Below are 15,794 nucleotides of genomic sequence, written 5' to 3'. Positions count from 1 at the left end.
GGCAGCCTGCACCACGGAGTCGCAGGGCGTGGAGCTGAGCAGCCTTTTACAAAAAGCCCCAGCCTTGGAGGTCTCAGGGTACAGCTTCTAACCTCAGTGCTGGCAACACATTGGACCTTGGAACAAAGGCAAACACTAGGCTCCTGGCAAAGCCAGCTTTGGGCATGTGTCCAGGCCTAAATTCAGCCAGGCCTAGACCTGGACCAGTGGAGCAGCTAATCCCCAGAGTAAGAAATATTTCATTTTTGAACCATTTTGGGCTAAGTGGAATATTAAATGAAGTTCATAAAAGGCGTCCTTCCTAATAATCACAGCCCCTGTGAAAGAGAGTGCTCATTGTTCCTCCGCGGCCAGCGTCCATCAGTAATGGCCTCTTCCTGGGAGCCACTGGCATTGCTTTTACACAAACTCATGGGAACAACCAGTACATGGCTTTTGTTTTTTAGTGTGTGTGGGTTTTTTTCCTGCTTTCTCTTTATTATCTTTTCATTCTCCACTTGCTGTCCTCGGGTTCAGGGATGTTTCCACAATTGTCAGAATTGTATATATGGAGGTCTAAATTAAGCGTCTTTGCTGTTTTAAACCCTGAAGTGTTTTGACCTTCAAATGTGCCACAATTATCTCGGTCTTCAAATTCTTTGCTAGTGGAAATGGCTTCCTAGCAAAGCGACAGCCTGTGCAGGACAGTGCCTGATGGGCTTTGCTGGCGTCTTTTATATGAGATGTTCTCCACACCACCACTGTGACCTTTCCTTCCCAATTAGCTCAAGTATGAAACCTCTACATGAGATTTCATAGCAAGGAATAAGGGTAGCATGTGTGAAATGCTGGCGGCTCCTTGTAAGACAGATTTTCTATGCTCCACGAGAGCCTGATCCAGATACCCCTGGCTTTCAGGAAAGTGAACCCTCTGATGCTGCAAATTGAGATTGCTTGACTTCCGGTTTGCTTGGCACGGCCAGGTCTGTTCCTTCTTCATTCAAGCGAACTTAAAATGCTTTACCAAAATCCTCTTAGGCACAACTCTTCTGTATTTAATTTCACTCTCGTTGCTGACGATCAGGCTATCTCATGCACCATCGCCTCAAGCTGCTGCCTCCTGTCATTCCCCTCTTCCCGCTTGCCTTGTGATTTCATGGTTAATGTTCATGAACCAAAGATTAGACTCCTACCTCCCTGGGAGAATCAGGAAGTGAGAGGAAACAGATTATACAGGAGAGAGTTTTTAGGATACATTTGGGTACACATCAGGAAGAAAGAGGGAAGTAGGAAACACAGTTTGGGTGAAGAATGTCGTGGGCTTTGTTTTATTTTGTCCCATCAAGTCTGGATAGGACAAGTGGAGATGTACTCTGATAGAAGTTTCTTGCAATCAAAGACTGGGCTAAGTGTTTGTCTCTGTGCCTGGCATAGAGTAGCAATAACTGCACTTAATATTCTCGACACATCAATCAAAGCATTTAGCATATTAATTAATTACACTCACAGCAGCCCTAAGAGGTGGGTGCCATTATTATCGTCTTCATTTTACGGATGAGGTAACTGAGTCCCATGGTAATTAACTTGCTCCAGGTCATGGGGCCAGGGAGCCTGCTCCCAGCACCAGCCTCTCGCCATGTTGGGATCTATCTCAAGGTGTGTTTGCTGGGAGGCTGGCACTGTGTTAATTGCAGTGGGCATTAATACAAATTTCCAGGGCACTGGACTCAGTCTTCTCATTGTCAGCATTGCAGCTTTGCTCAACAGTGGTGGATTTGTGAAGTGGAAAGTTGGCCAGGAGCTCTCATGGGTGAACATTTTTCTTTCTTAGAGATCTTGCTGCCCGAAACTGCCTGGTAGGGGAGAACCACTTGGTGAAGGTAGCTGATTTTGGCCTGAGCAGGTTGATGACAGGGGACACCTACACAGCCCATGCCGGAGCCAAGTTCCCCATCAAATGGACTGCACCTGAGAGCCTGGCCTACAACAAGTTCTCCATCAAGTCCGACGTCTGGGGTAAGGGTTGCTGCTGCACTGAAGTGGTCCTTCCTGGCTACGGGAGGGTTTTTTTTTTTTTTCTGCCTCTTTCTTGCTCTTCCCTTTTTTTTCCCCTTTTTTTCTTGCTCTTCCTTTCTTTTTGTTTTTTTGAGAGGGAGTCTCACTCTGTCACCCAGGCTGGAGTGCAGTGGTACAATCTTGGCTCACTGCAGCCTCTGCCTCCCAGGTTCAAGCAATTCTCCTGCCTCAGTGTCTTGAGTAGCTGGGATTATAGGCGCCCGTCACCACGCCCAGCTAATTTTTGGTATTTTTAGTAGAGATGGGGTTTCACCATGTTGGCCAGGCTGGTCTAGAACTCCTGACCTCAGGTGATCCACCTGCCTTGGCCTCCCAAAGTGCTGGGATTACAGGTGTTAGCCACTGCACCCAGCCACCTTTTTTTTTTTTTTTTTTTTAAACCTTTGGCCTGAGGTCCAAATATGGTGCACAGTGTATCTGCTGATCTGTCTGTTAAAACAGTGTCCTCTGTGAGCCCCCTCTCCATGTCTTTATTTCCCTTGCTGTTTGTTTATTGAAGAAACCATCATTTGTTCTGCAGAGTTTCTTATGTTCTGAGTTTTGCCCATTGTCTCCAATGGTGTGATTTAATGTTCCTCTGGCTTCCGTATTCCTAGTTAAGGGTGGCTGAATCTGGACAGCCTCATCACATTCAGGTTTGACTGTTTTTCTTTTAGTAAGAGTGGATCAGAAGAGATGGTGTGCCCTTCCATCAGTAGACATAAAATGCTTGATTTTCTTTCTTTTTGTTTTTGTTTTTGTTTTGTTTTGTTTTTTGAGACGGAGTTTTGCTCTTGTTGCCCAGGCTGGAGTATAGTAGCACAATCTCGGCTCGCTGCAACCTCTGCCTTCCGGTTTCCTGCCTCAGCCTCCTGAGTAGCTGGGATTACAGGTGCCTGCCACCACCCCTGACTAATTTTTGCATTTTTAGTAGAGGCAGGGGTTTTACCATGTTGGCCAGGATGATCTCGAACTCCTGACCTCGTGATCTGCCCACCTCAGTCTCCCAGAGTGCTGGGATACAGCTGTGAGCCACTGCGCCCGGCCCCAAAATGCTTGATTTTCTATCTTTTTAAAATTTTTTTGAGTAATTTTTAACAGTTATTGATATACAGTGCCTAGATCCAATAGTTTACTAGGTGTTGCCAGATGGGAATTCTCTAATTCTGTCATTCCTATTCAGTTGTTAGTGGAATACTTGTATGAGGAGAAACGGTTCCTCATCTCTTTGGTTACTCAGTGGTACAGTTCATATAGGAAGAGCAGGATCAATTCTTGCTTCTTTGGTTTTATTTACCAGTTCTTTTTTTTTTTTTTTTTTTTTTTTGAGATGGAGTCTCGCTCTGTTGCCCAGGCTGGAGTGCAGTGGCCGGATCTCAGCTCACTGCAAGCTCCACATCCCGGGTTTACGCCATTCTCCTGCCTCAGCCTCCCAAGTAGCTGGGACTACAGGCGCCCGCCACCTCGCCCGGCTAGTTTTTTGTATTTTTTAGTAGAGACGGGGTTTCACCGTGTTAGCCAGGATGATCTCGATCTCCTGACCTCGTGATCCGCCCGTCTTGGCCTCCCAAAGTGCTGGGATTACAGGCTTGAGCCACCGCGCCTGGCCTTTTACCAGTTCTTAAAATAACAAATTAGTTTCTTTTTTTTGGAGACAGTCTTGCTTTGTCACACAGGCTGTAGCCTGATCTCAGCTCACTGCAACCTCCGCCTCCTGTGTTTCAAGCAATTCTTCTGCCTTAGTCTCCCAAGTAACTGGGATTACAGGTGCCTGCCACCACTCCCGGCTAATTTTTTTTGTATTTTTAGTAAAGATGGGGTTTCACCATGTTGCCCAGGCTGGTCTTGAACTTCTGAGCTCAGACAATCTGCCCACCTTGGCCTCCCAAAGTGCTGGGATTATAGGCATGAGCCACCATGCCCTGCCACAGGTTAGTTTTTTTTGTTTGTTTGTTTGTTTTTTGAGATGATGTCTCCCTCTGTCGCCCAGGCGGGAGTGCAGTGGTGCGATCTCAGCTCACTGCAAGCTCCGCCTCCGGGGTTCACGCCATTCTCCTGCCTCAGCCTCCCGAGTAGCTGAGACTACGGGCGCCCGCCACCACGCCCGGCTAAATTTTTTTTGTATTTTTAGTAGAGACGGGGTTTCACTGCATTAGCCAGGATGGTCTCAATCTCCTGACCTCGTGATCCGCCCGCCTCGGCCTCCCAAAGTGCACAAGTTAGTTTCTTAATACCCTTCAGTGGTGGCCAACTAGGTTTTTGTTGTTGTCATTTGTGGTATTATTATGAACTCTCAGATTTATATATATTTGATGTGTTTCAATCCACTGCGGTTATTTTCCCTGTTGATACTCAGATTGTCTCATCTTGGCCAGTGGGAACTTTACATTAGCTCCTAGTCATTTTGACATTACCTGTGTAGTTTTCTGTGATATCCATGCCCTCAAATGACAAGATTATTGCAGGTTCATTCTGTGCCCCAGGCCTGAATCACCCGTTTCTCCAAGGAATCTTACCCTTTAATGGGAAATGGAATTTCAAGGCAATAATCTGAGATTTCAAAACATTCGAAGATTTCGTAAGATTTTTATGAAATGTTTAGAGTTAGAAGGGGCTTTGGAGATAGTCTTGTGCACCCGGAAAGCAGTGGTGGCCAGTTAGGCACAGAGCTGGTTGGTCACAGAGCTATGAGTTAACATGGCCGGCTGACTTCCAGTGCCAGTTTCCTTCTACCACATATCCCGGCAAGATGGTCACATTACCTAAAATACCCCACAGGATCTGATAACTCATCTTCTGCCCTCCTCCAGCATGTTTGTCTGTGGGGTAAGTTTACTGAGTCATGTTCTGTCCTGGTGTTTTTTTTTTTTTTTTGAGATGGAGTCTTGCTCTTGTCGCCCAGGCTGGAACAATCTCGGCTCACTGCAACCTCCGCCTCCCAGGTTCAAGCGATTCTCCTGCCTCAGCCTCTGAAGTAGCCGGGACGACTGCTGTGCACCACCACACCTGGCTAATTTTGTATTTTTAGTAGAGATGGGGTTTTGCCATGTTGGCCAGGGTGGTCTTGAACTCCTGACCTCAAACGATCCTCCCACCCCAGCCTCCCAAAGTGCTGGGATTACAGGCGTGAGCAACTGCACCCGGCCTTGTCCTGGTCTTCTGATGATAAAGAGTCTGGTAAAATGTCAGAGCCTGGGCTGCTGCTGGGGCCATCCCTTCTCAGGTCTGCTGCAGATGTAACCGATTTTAAATGTAGTGTAGTGAAATGCTACACATCTTGAACAGCCTCTTCGGTTTTCTTTCAGCATTTGGAGTATTGCTTTGGGAAATTGCTACCTATGGCATGTCCCCTTACCCGGGAATTGACCTGTCCCAGGTGTATGAGCTGCTGGAGAAGGACTACCGCATGGAGCGCCCAGAAGGCTGCCCAGAGAAGGTCTATGAACTCATGCGAGCATGTAAGCCTTCCTCAGCCTGTTCTCACAAGTATATGTGGGCATTCCAGGAAATTCCAACTGTGCAGGAGTGTGTACACAAAGTCGAAAGTTTTTCCATGAGCTCTCTCCATTCCAGTTCTTCAGAAGCAGCTAATGTAGCCATTTGATATCTATTGATCTTTATTTACAGATAGATAGTATGTGCGTGACTTGTCTTTTAAAGCAAAAATGGTATTGATAGTTACCAAACCTGAGTGTATGCCTAAATACAGATTCCTGGGTCCTGCCTTCAGACCTTCTGCTATAGTAGCTAAGCTCACGAGGTGATTTTTTTTTTTTTTTTTTTTTGAGACGGAGTTTCAACGCTCTTGTTGCCTAGGCTGGAGTGCAATGGCACAATCTTGGCTCACTTCAACCTCCACCTCCCTGGTTCAAGCGATTCTCCTGCCTCAGCCTCCCGAGTAGCTGGGATTACAGGCATGCGCCACGCGCCACCACGCCTGGCTAATTTCGTATTTTTAGTAGAGTTGGGGTTTCTCCATGTTGGTCAGGCTGGTCTCCAACTCCCGACCTCAGGTGATCCGCCCGCCTCAGCCTCTCAAAGTGCTGGGATTACAGGCGTAAGCCTCTGCACCCGGCCGTGAGGTAATTTTTATCCAGTCGTTTTTTTCTAATTCCATATGTGTTATCTGTACTGTGCACACACAGGATGTTTTCATATATCTTAGAAGGTATTTATACGGCCATTTCTTACACTGTTTTCCCACATGTCCATGTATTCAGATCTCTCCCTCTCCCCACCTCTTATTTATATGTAGCTGCCTAGCACTCCATTAAATGATTTCACTCATTCATCCGGTCCTCTTTTGATGTGCATTGGTTGTTTTACACATTTGTTTGATTTTTGCCATTATAAACAAAGCAGAAACAAATACTCATGTACACGAATCTCTGGGCACTTTGGCTAGTATTTCTAAAAGTTGAACTGTTGGTTCAAAGAACTGCGTGGATTTTAAATTTTGATAAATTTTACCAAACTGTTAAAAAAGGTTATGCCATTGTATACTCCAATTAGACGGGTATGGGAGTGACTGCTCCTGGTCCCCAGTACTAGGCTTTTTTAGTCTGTTTAGTCCTCATGTTAGTCTCATTTTCATGAGAATTTCTTTACTTCAGACTTTGATAACCATGAAGAAAGAATGAGATAGGTGAGCTGTTTGAAACGGCTTAGTAATTTTCTACACCTACTAGAGTGGGGCTGGGAAAAATATATTTGTAAATGCAGCTCTTGCTGTCACTGTTTCTCTGGGGTTTTACAATCCATATTCTTGCCAGCATCTAATGTCTTTTCAAACTCTTAATGTCTATAATAGGACATGATGACATTTGTCATTTTAACTTGTTGCAGCAAAAGATGGTTAGCAGGATTGGAATGCTACTTTCATTCTAGACTTTTCCTTGAACACTGCTAGCCCTGTATTGCTAGCCAGATCTCATGGATGATCTGACTTGGGTTTCATCTGTCCAGGTTGGCAGTGGAATCCCTCTGACCGGCCCTCCTTTGCTGAAATCCACCAAGCCTTTGAAACAATGTTCCAGGAATCCAGTATCTCAGACGGTAAAGTACCCATCCCGGGGTACCTGCAGTGGAGTGAAAGGGTGGCCATGGGGTACTGCAGCCTGGGTCATTCAGTTCACTTCCTGGTGGAAGTTCACAGACCAGCCTGTCCTGAGACCAGAAAGCTGGGCAGAGGTGTGGAGTGTTTTGCTCTCTTGTCTGCTGCAGCCCTGCAGAGTTCTGAGAAATGCTAAGGACTGTTTCTCTGGCATCCACGTGCCTTTTCTTTAGTTGTGTGCAGATGAGCACTGTTATCTTACAAAGAAAGAGAATCACCATACCAAGCCAACACCAGTACTGATGGCTACTGGATTTTTGTTTCTGTCCCTGTGTGATTCTTAGAAGTGGAAAAGGAGCTGGGGAAACAAGGCATCCGTGGGGCTATGAGTACCTTGCTGCAGGCCCCAGAGCTGCCCACCAAGACGAGGACCTCCAGGAGAGCTGCGGAGCACAGAGACGCCACCGACGTGCCTGAGATGCCTCACTCCAAGGGCCAGGGAGAGAGCGGTATGTCCCCCACTCCCCTGAAACCCCGCTGCTCTTCCCCTCCCTGCCAGAGGCTACATTCGGGCCAGCATAGGCCAAAGGGAAGCTGTGAATGGAGCCCACACAGAAGTGCGGCCACAGCCTGTGTCAGTGGTTCAGCTTTGGAAGGAAGAAGGTTCTCCTCTCCCCACCTGCCTCCTGTCCCCTCCCTCTGGGAGTCCCTGAGGAGCATAGGCTCCAGCGGTCAGTTCAGTCCTATAGGCAGAGGTGCTTCTGGAGCCCGCCAAGGAGCTAGCCCATCTCCCACCTGTTACCCGCAGCATCTGTGGTTGCTGTCTCAGAGCAGATGCAACAATAGTAATCACCAGGCTGCGTGATGAGCAGCTCAGGGTGAAGGCACTGATGTAACAAGCTCGCTGCAGCCAGGCGGAACCAGGACACGCCCGTGGACAGAGCCCGTGTCCTGGTGGTCTCTGGGAAGAACATGTTTCTGGTGCCGTTGCCTAGGCAAGCGAGGGAGTTGGGATCAGCTCAGGAGGGTCTCAAAACACTAGCAATAATAATATTTGCCAACATTTATGTAGTGTGCCTACAGGCCAGGCTCTGTTCTGTGTTCGTGGTTGGCCCCCAGAACCAGCAGTCCAGGTTCTGCTGCAGACCAGCTGAACAAAAGCATTGAAGGGTATATTCGTTTGTTTTCATGCTGCTAATAAAGACATACCCAAGACTGCGTAATTTATTAAGGAAAGGGGTTTCACCAACTCACAGTTCTACATGACTAGGGAGGCTTCACAATCATGGCTGAAGGCGAATGAGGAGCAAAGTCATGTCTTACTTGGTGGCAGGCAAGAGATCTTGTGCAGGGGAAGTCCGCTTTATAAAACCATCAGATCTTGTGAAACTTATTCACTACCACGAGAATGTGGGAGAAACTGCCCCATGATTCATTTATCTCCATCTGACCCCGCCCTTGACACGTGGGGGTTATTACCATTCAAGGTGAGATTTGGGTGGGGACTCAGCTAAACCATATTGGAGGTGGGGGCTAGGCCAAGCATCTGGGTTCGTAGAGGATCCTGGGGATGGCAATAGTGGACTCCATTCTAATGGACCACAGACTGGGTACATGTGAAGGGACCGGACAAATCCCCACTTCATGGAGATTTATGGTGGGATGTTTACTGACAGCAGAATCTATAAACCTGAGTTTTCTTTATCACATACTCATATTAGTTAAATTTAAAAAAAAAAAAAACTGAACATGCAGCCAAATATATGGTATATAAAGTACATACGTCCACTACCGTAGGAGTATAGTGTGTATGTTATGTACCAAAACGCACATTTCAAAGGCTTGCATGCTAAATAAGTCCAAATTAACAATGCTTCACCCCTGCTGGGTCATCTCACTCACCCCCTTGGAGGTTATGGCATATAGACTGTCCAGAAGCTTCCACCCTCCCTCCTCCTGTTGGTTTTCCTGATTTCGGGTGGCTGAGCAGTGGGGGGAGGCCTCTGTGGGAACGCTGTGTGATCAGCAGTCATGTTCATTTATGCCCGTCAGTCGCATCTGAGGGGTATTTTGATAGTGATCTCTTGGTGAGCCGAGGGTGTCAACTGCTCAGTGCTGAAACCGAGTGGTGCATAATTCATTGCAATTTCACTCTCCTGGCCTCCTTCCACTAGATTAAAGTTCTGAGAGGGCTTTGGCGTTCCCTGATTCAGATGTCCCGCGTGCTGCCTTGGGTTCTGATAAATACACACTGGTACCTCTGTTCTGAGTTACAGGTGCCAACAGAAAACCTCTTCTTGCAAGCTGACCTCTGAGGGAAAATTCTGTTATTCACTAGCAGGAGCTTGGCAACACCAAAAAGAATTTTTTTTTTTTTTGAGAAGGAGTCTCACTCTGTTGCCAGGCTGGAGTGCAGTGGCGTGATCCTGGCTCACTGCAACCTCCGCCTCCCAGATTCAAGCAATTCTCCTGCCTCATCCTTCTGAGTAGGTGGGACTATAGGCATGTGCCACCATGCCCAGCTAATTTTTGCATTTTTTAGTAGAGATTGGGTTTCACCATGTTGGCCAGGATGGTCTCGATCTCTTGACCTCGTGATCCACCCGCCTTGGCCTTCCAAAGTGCTGGGATGACAGATGTGAGCCACCGCTTCTGGCTACCAAAAAGATTTCTTATAAGCTATGATTAATATTTTAAAAGTGCCCATTAAAAAACTGTTGGCCGGGTGTGGTGGCTCACACCTGTCATCCCAGCACTTTGGGAGGCCAAGGTGGGCGAATCATGAGGTCAGGCTCCCTTGGCACAAGCTGGGGGCTGCCCCCACCCCATCCTCCCAGAGGAGCACCCAAGCATCTGGGCTCAGACAGGCCTGGATCTGATAACCAGCTCTGATGCCCACCATCCATGAGGCCAGGCAAGTAGTCCCTTCTCTCCGTCTGTCCTCAGCTTTCTCACTTGTAACCGTGCTACAGCGCTGTTGTGAGAATGCACAGCAGATGACGTTGTAAAGGTGAAGCACGTGTCACGTTCCTCTCAATAAAGCCGTCATTGCTGTTAGGATTGTTGTTAGGAAAGGCTTTGAGCCAGGTGCAGTGGCTCATGCCTGTAATCCTAGCACTTTGGGAGGCCAAGGCGGGTTGATCACCTGAGGTCAGGAGTTTGAGACCAGCCTGACCACCATGGTGAAACCTGTCTCTTCTAAAAATACAAAATTAGCCAGGCGTGGTAGCGCATGCCTGTAATCCCAGCTACTTGGGAGGCTGAGGCAGGAGAACCATTTGAACCTGGGAGGCGGAGGTTGCAGTGAGCTGAGATTGCGCCACTTCACTCCAGCCTAGGCAATGGGCGAGACTCCAACTCAAAAGAAAAGCTTTGGTCTCTTTCCCTGAAGATGGGAACAAAAAGCTGGATGGCCCTGGCCTTTTCATCCCTGCAGTGGTTTACTTTAAGGCAGCAGTCCCCCAACCCACCCACATCACTCTCTGGTGAGTAAAAACGATGACAAGGCCAAGCAAAGGGTCAAAACCTGTGGCTTTCCTGCCAGCCAGCTAGCTGACAGGCCTACAAGGAGTTCTGGGAATAAGGGGCTATGTCCCACTGTGGGGAAGGGACAATGGGCCATTATGCATAGAAGATAAGAAGGGTTGACCTTTGACAATTTTTTTGTTTGTTTGTTTTGGCTGGAGTGCAGTGGCGAGATCTCAGCTCACTGCAACCTCTGCCTCCATGGTTCAAGCGATTCTCCTGCCTTAGCCTCTGGAGTTGTCTGGAGTTGTCAGCTCTTCCCCTTGCATTTCAGATCCTCTGGACCATGAGCCTGCCGTGTCTCCATTGCTCCCTCGAAAAGAGCGAGGTCCCCTGGAGGGCGGCCTGAATGAGGATGAACGCCTTCTCCCCAAAGACAAAAAGACCAACTTGTTCAGCGCCTTGATCAAGAAGAAGAAGAAGACAGCCCCAACCCCTCCCAAACGCAGCAGCTCCTTCCGGGAGATGGACGGCCAGCCGGAGCGCAGAGGGGCCGGCGAGGAAGAGGGCCGAGACATCAGCAATGGGGCGCTGGCTCTCACCCCTTTGGACACAGCTGACCCAGCCAAGTCCCCAAAGCCCAGCAATGGGGCTGGGGTCCCCAATGGAGCCCTCCGGGAGTCTGGGGGCTCAGGCTTTCGGTCTCCCCACCTGTGGAAGAAGTCCAGCACACTGACCAGCAGCCGCCTAGCCACTGGCGAGGAGGAGGGTGGTGGCAGCTCCAGCAAGCGCTTCCTGCGCTCCTGCTCGGCCTCCTGCGTTCCCCACGGGGCCAAGGACACAGAGTGGAGGTCGGTCACGCTGCCTCGGGACTTGCAGTCTACGGGAAGACAGTTTGACTCGTCCACATTTGGAGGGCACAAAAGTGAGAAGCCGGCTCTGCCTCGGAAGAGGGCAGGGGAGAACAGGTCTGACCAGGTGGCCCGAGGCACAGTAACGCCCCCGCCCAGGCTGGTGAAAAAGAACGAGGAAGCTGCTGATGAGGTCTTCAAAGACATCATGGAGTCCAGCCCGGGCTCCAGTCCGCCCAACCTGACTCCAAAACCCCTCCGGCGGCAGGTCATGATGGCCCCTGCCTCAGGCCTCCCCCACAAGGAAGAAGCTGGAAAGGGCAGTGCCTTAGGGACCCCTGTTGCAGCTGAGCCAGTGACCCCCACCAGCAAAGCAGGCTTAGGTGCACCAGGAGGCACCAGCAAGGGCCCCGCCGAGGAGTCCAGAATAAGGAGGCACAAGCACTCCTCTGAGTCGCCAGGAAGGGACAAGGGGAAATTGTCCAGGCTCAAACCTGCCCCGCCGCCCCCACCAGCAGCCTCTGCAGGGAAGGCTGGAGGAAAGCCCTCGCAGAGCCCGAGCCAGGAGGCGGCTGGGGAGGCAGGCCCGGGTGCAAAGACAAAAGCCACGAGTCTGGTTGATGCTGTGAACAGTGATGCTGCCAAGCCCAGCCAGCCAGGAGAGGGACTCAAAAAGCCCGTGCTCCCGGCCACTCCAAAGCCACAGTCCACCAAGCCGTCGGGGACCCCCATCAGCCCAGCCCCTGTTCCCTCCACGTTGCCATCAGCATCCTCAGCCCTGGCAGGGGACCAGCCGTCTTCTACTGCCTTCATCCCTCTCATATCAACCCGAGTGTCTCTTCGGAAAACCCGCCAACCTCCAGAGCGGATCGCCAGTGGCGCCATCACCAAGGGCGTGGTCCTAGACAGCACCGAGGCGCTGTGCCTCGCCATCTCTAGGAACTCAGAGCAGATGGCCAGCCACAGTGCGGTGCTCGAGGCCGGCAAAAACCTCTACACGTTCTGCGTGAGCTACGTGGATTCCATCCAGCAAATGAGGAATAAGTTTGCCTTCCGAGAGGCCATCAACAAACTGGAGAATAATCTCCGGGAGCTTCAGATCTGCCCGGCGACAGCAGGCAGTGGTCCGGCAGCCACTCAGGACTTCAGCAAGCTCCTCAGTTCGGTGAAGGAAATCAGTGACATAGTGCAGAGGTAGCAGCAGTCAGGGGTCAGGTGTCAGGCCCGCCGGAGCTGCCTGCAGCACATGCGGGCTCTCCCATACCCGTGACAGTGGCTGACAAGGGACCAGTGAGTCAGCACCTTGGCCCAGGAGCTCTGCGCCAGGCAGAGCTGAGGGCCCTGTGGAGTCCAGCTCTACTACCTACGTTTGCACCGCCTCCCCTCCCGCACCTTCCTCTTCCCCACCCGGGCTCCCTGCTCCATCTCTGTCCTCGAGTTTTATCTGTGGAGTTCCTGCTCCGTGGACTGCAGTCAGCATGCCAGGACCCGCCAGCCCCGCTCCCACCTAGTGCTCCAGACTGAGCTCTCCAGGCCAGGTGGGAACAGCTGATGTGGAGTGTCCTTTTCATTTTTTCTCTCTGGAGCCCCTCCTCCCCTGGCTGGGCTTCTCCTTCCACTTCTCCAAGAATGGAAGCCTGAACCGAGGCCTTGTGCATCAGGCCCTCTGCCTGCACTCCCTGGCCTTGCCTGTCCTGTGCTGAAGACATGTTTCAAGAACCACATTTCGGGAAGGGCACACACGGGCATGCATCACGGCTGGTCACTCTGCCCTCCGCTGCTGCCCGGGGTGGGGTGCACTCGCCATTTCCTCATGTGCAGGACAGCTCTTGATTTGGGTGGAAAACAGGGTGCTAAAGCCAACCAGCCTTTGAGTCCTGGGCAGGTGGGAGCTGAAAAGGATCGAGGCACGGGGCATGTGCTTTCCATCTGTCCCCTCCACATCCCCAGAGCGCAGCTCTTGCTCTCTTGTGACGTGCACTGTGAATCCTGGCAAGAAAGCTTGAGTCTCAAGGGTGGCAGGTCACTGTCACTGCCAACATCCCTCCCCCGACAGAATGGAGGCAGGGGACAAGGGAGGCAGTGGCTAGTTGGGTGAACAGCTGGTGCCAAATAGCCCCAGACTGGGCCCAGGCAGGTCTGCAAGGGCCCAGAGTGAACTTTCCTTTCACACATCTGGGTGCCCTGAAAGGGCCCTTCCCCTCCCCCACTCCTCTAAGACAAAGTAGATTCTTCCAAGGCCCTTTCCTTTGGGACAAGACAGTCTTCGCTTTTCTTGAAGCATTTCAAAGCCCTGCCTCTCTGTAGCCGCCCTGAGAGAGAACAGAGCTGCCACCGGGCACCTGCGCACAGGCAGGAGGAAAGGGCCTGGGCAGTCCTGGTCCTGGCTGCACTCTAACTGGGCGAATGTCTTATTTAATTACCGTGAGTGACATAGCCTCATGTTCTGTGGGGGTCATCAGGGAGTGTTAGGAAAACCACAAATGGAGCCCCTGACTGAAAGCCTCGAGTGTTTCACAGAGCACGCCTGCCGTCTTCTCCCCGCGGCTGCCCCAGGCTGGAGCCCAGGTACAGGGGCTGTGACTCTGGGCAGGGACCCGGGGTCTCCTGGACCTTGACAGAACAGCTAACTCCAAGAGCAGTGGGCAGGTGGCCACCCCCGAGGCTTCACGCTGGGAGAGCCAGGAGGAGCCACCTTCCCGCCTCCCATGCTGCCTCGTGCCAGCAGCCTCGCACAGGCCCTAGCTTTGTGCTCATCACCTAAACTTGTACTTTATTTTTCTGGTAGAAATGGTTTCCTCTGGATCGTTTTATGCGGTTCTTACAGCACATCACCTCTTTGCCCCCGACGGCTGTGACGCAGCCTGAGGGAGGCACTAGTCACCGACAGCGGCCTTGAAGACAAAGCAGAGCGCCCACCCAGGTCCCCCGACTGCCCGTTTCCATGAGGTACTGGTCCCTTCTTTCTGTTAACGTGACGTGCCACTCTATTTTACACGCATCTGTTGGTATGCATCTTTTATAGACGCTCTTTTATAAGTGGCGTGTGCACAGCGCCCTGCCCTCCTCCCTCGGATGCCTGTGGTGGCTCCTCTGCTTCTCTGGGTCCAGTGCATTTTGTTTCTGTATATGATTCTCTGTGTTTTTTTTTGAATCCAAATCTGTCCTCTGTAGTATTTTTTAAATAAATCAGTGTTTACATTAGAATCCTTGGCAGATTGCTTCGGCCTGTGATCCTGCCCTGTTGTTCTGAGCCTGTGATGGGGGGGCGGCCGGGATATAGTGGGTTCCGGTTTTCCCGACAGGGCTGGGGTCCGGCATCAGGTCTTAAGAGCAGAATAGTGGCAGGTTACCCCCAGCTACCCAGAGCCTCTGCGGCCTGGGTGCCCACAGCCATCTTTCAGGCACTTGCCCTGCTATGCTTTGACCCTTCCTGTACCCTTGGCACTTACCTGCCGGCAGCTTGGCCCCACCGGCATCACTGGGAGTGGGCTGTGCCACTGTACAAGCCACGTCTGACTGGCGGTGTCAGGCTGTCGCAGCGACATGGAAGTGGGGTGAGGTCAGGTCCTGTGCTCCTTGCTGACTGAGGGCAAATCCCTCCCCACCTGCACCTGTTCTCTCTCCACCTTTCCGCCCTAAGCCTCCGGGCGTCCTCACTTATGTTCCTTGAGCCAGGTGTTTTAGATCTTTGTGTAGATGAGAAGGAGCGGAGGTGTGCTGGCCTTTGGGGCCTGGGAAGGCTATCTCAGACTGAGCCCCACCACCCTTTCCTGGCTTAGTCCCCACCGAGCTGACAGCTTGGAAAGGGGCAGTTGGGAAGTGAGTAGCACACTCTGATAATGATACTGATCAGGCCAGCGGGTTTGTCAGGGGTGCGAATCCTGCTTAGCAGAGCATATGAAGATCACAGTTCGGTGAAGCTCCCCTTGAGAGACCTGGAGCGAGACGTGCTGTGCGGCGGGTGACAGGTGGAACTCCAGCCGGGCCGGGGCTGGTGGCGCCCACCATAGGGCTCTCACAGTGAGTGGCTGTGAGCAGTGCCAGGCACCAGATTCTCCCCTTTTCATTTTACAGGGACAAAACCAGGCTGGGGCCCCCAGTTTCCTTGCCAGTTGAACCATAGCTGGCCACCAGATCCACCAAGCCTGGGGCTTCTCAGGGCTGTCCTTTGAATGGCTGCTCCTCCCAGGTCTGAACGAAGACATAGGACAATTCTGGTGACAGCCACAGCTGGTGGCTGCTTCCTTGTGTCAGATGTGGACTGTCACCCTGCCCTCCCAGCGCTAATCACTGAGGCTGCGTGTCCAGAGTCATCATGTCCAGAGTCAGCTCCTGCACGTGAGGCCAGTCGGCCACACTGGGGCCGTGTGGAGGAGGACGCCTCTCAC

At 51.2% G+C, this 15,794-nt stretch overlaps 1 protein-coding gene across 2 annotated transcripts in view; it reads left to right on the top strand.

The window, feature by feature from the left end:
* Positions 1–14,610, top strand: part of ABL1 (ABL proto-oncogene 1, non-receptor tyrosine kinase) — a 183,601-nt gene extending 168,991 nt beyond the window's left edge. For both annotated transcript variants that reach the window (XM_025359249.1, XM_025359250.1), the window contains exons 7-11: positions 1,811–1,995; positions 5,340–5,492; positions 7,000–7,089; positions 7,432–7,596; positions 10,887–14,610. In XM_025359249.1, the coding sequence (XP_025215034.1) occupies positions 1,811–1,995; positions 5,340–5,492; positions 7,000–7,089; positions 7,432–7,596; positions 10,887–12,601 (2,308 nt within the window). In that variant the 3' untranslated portion in view covers positions 12,602–14,610. The remainder of the gene's footprint in view (positions 1–1,810; positions 1,996–5,339; positions 5,493–6,999; positions 7,090–7,431; positions 7,597–10,886) is intronic.
* The last annotated feature ends 1,184 nt before the right edge of the window (positions 14,611–15,794 follow it).

Source organism: Theropithecus gelada, chromosome 15, assembly GCF_003255815.1.
Source record: "Theropithecus gelada isolate Dixy chromosome 15, Tgel_1.0, whole genome shotgun sequence".
NCBI lineage: Eukaryota > Metazoa > Chordata > Mammalia > Primates > Cercopithecidae > Theropithecus > Theropithecus gelada.
This window is presented reverse-complemented; position numbering and strand designations above follow the sequence as displayed.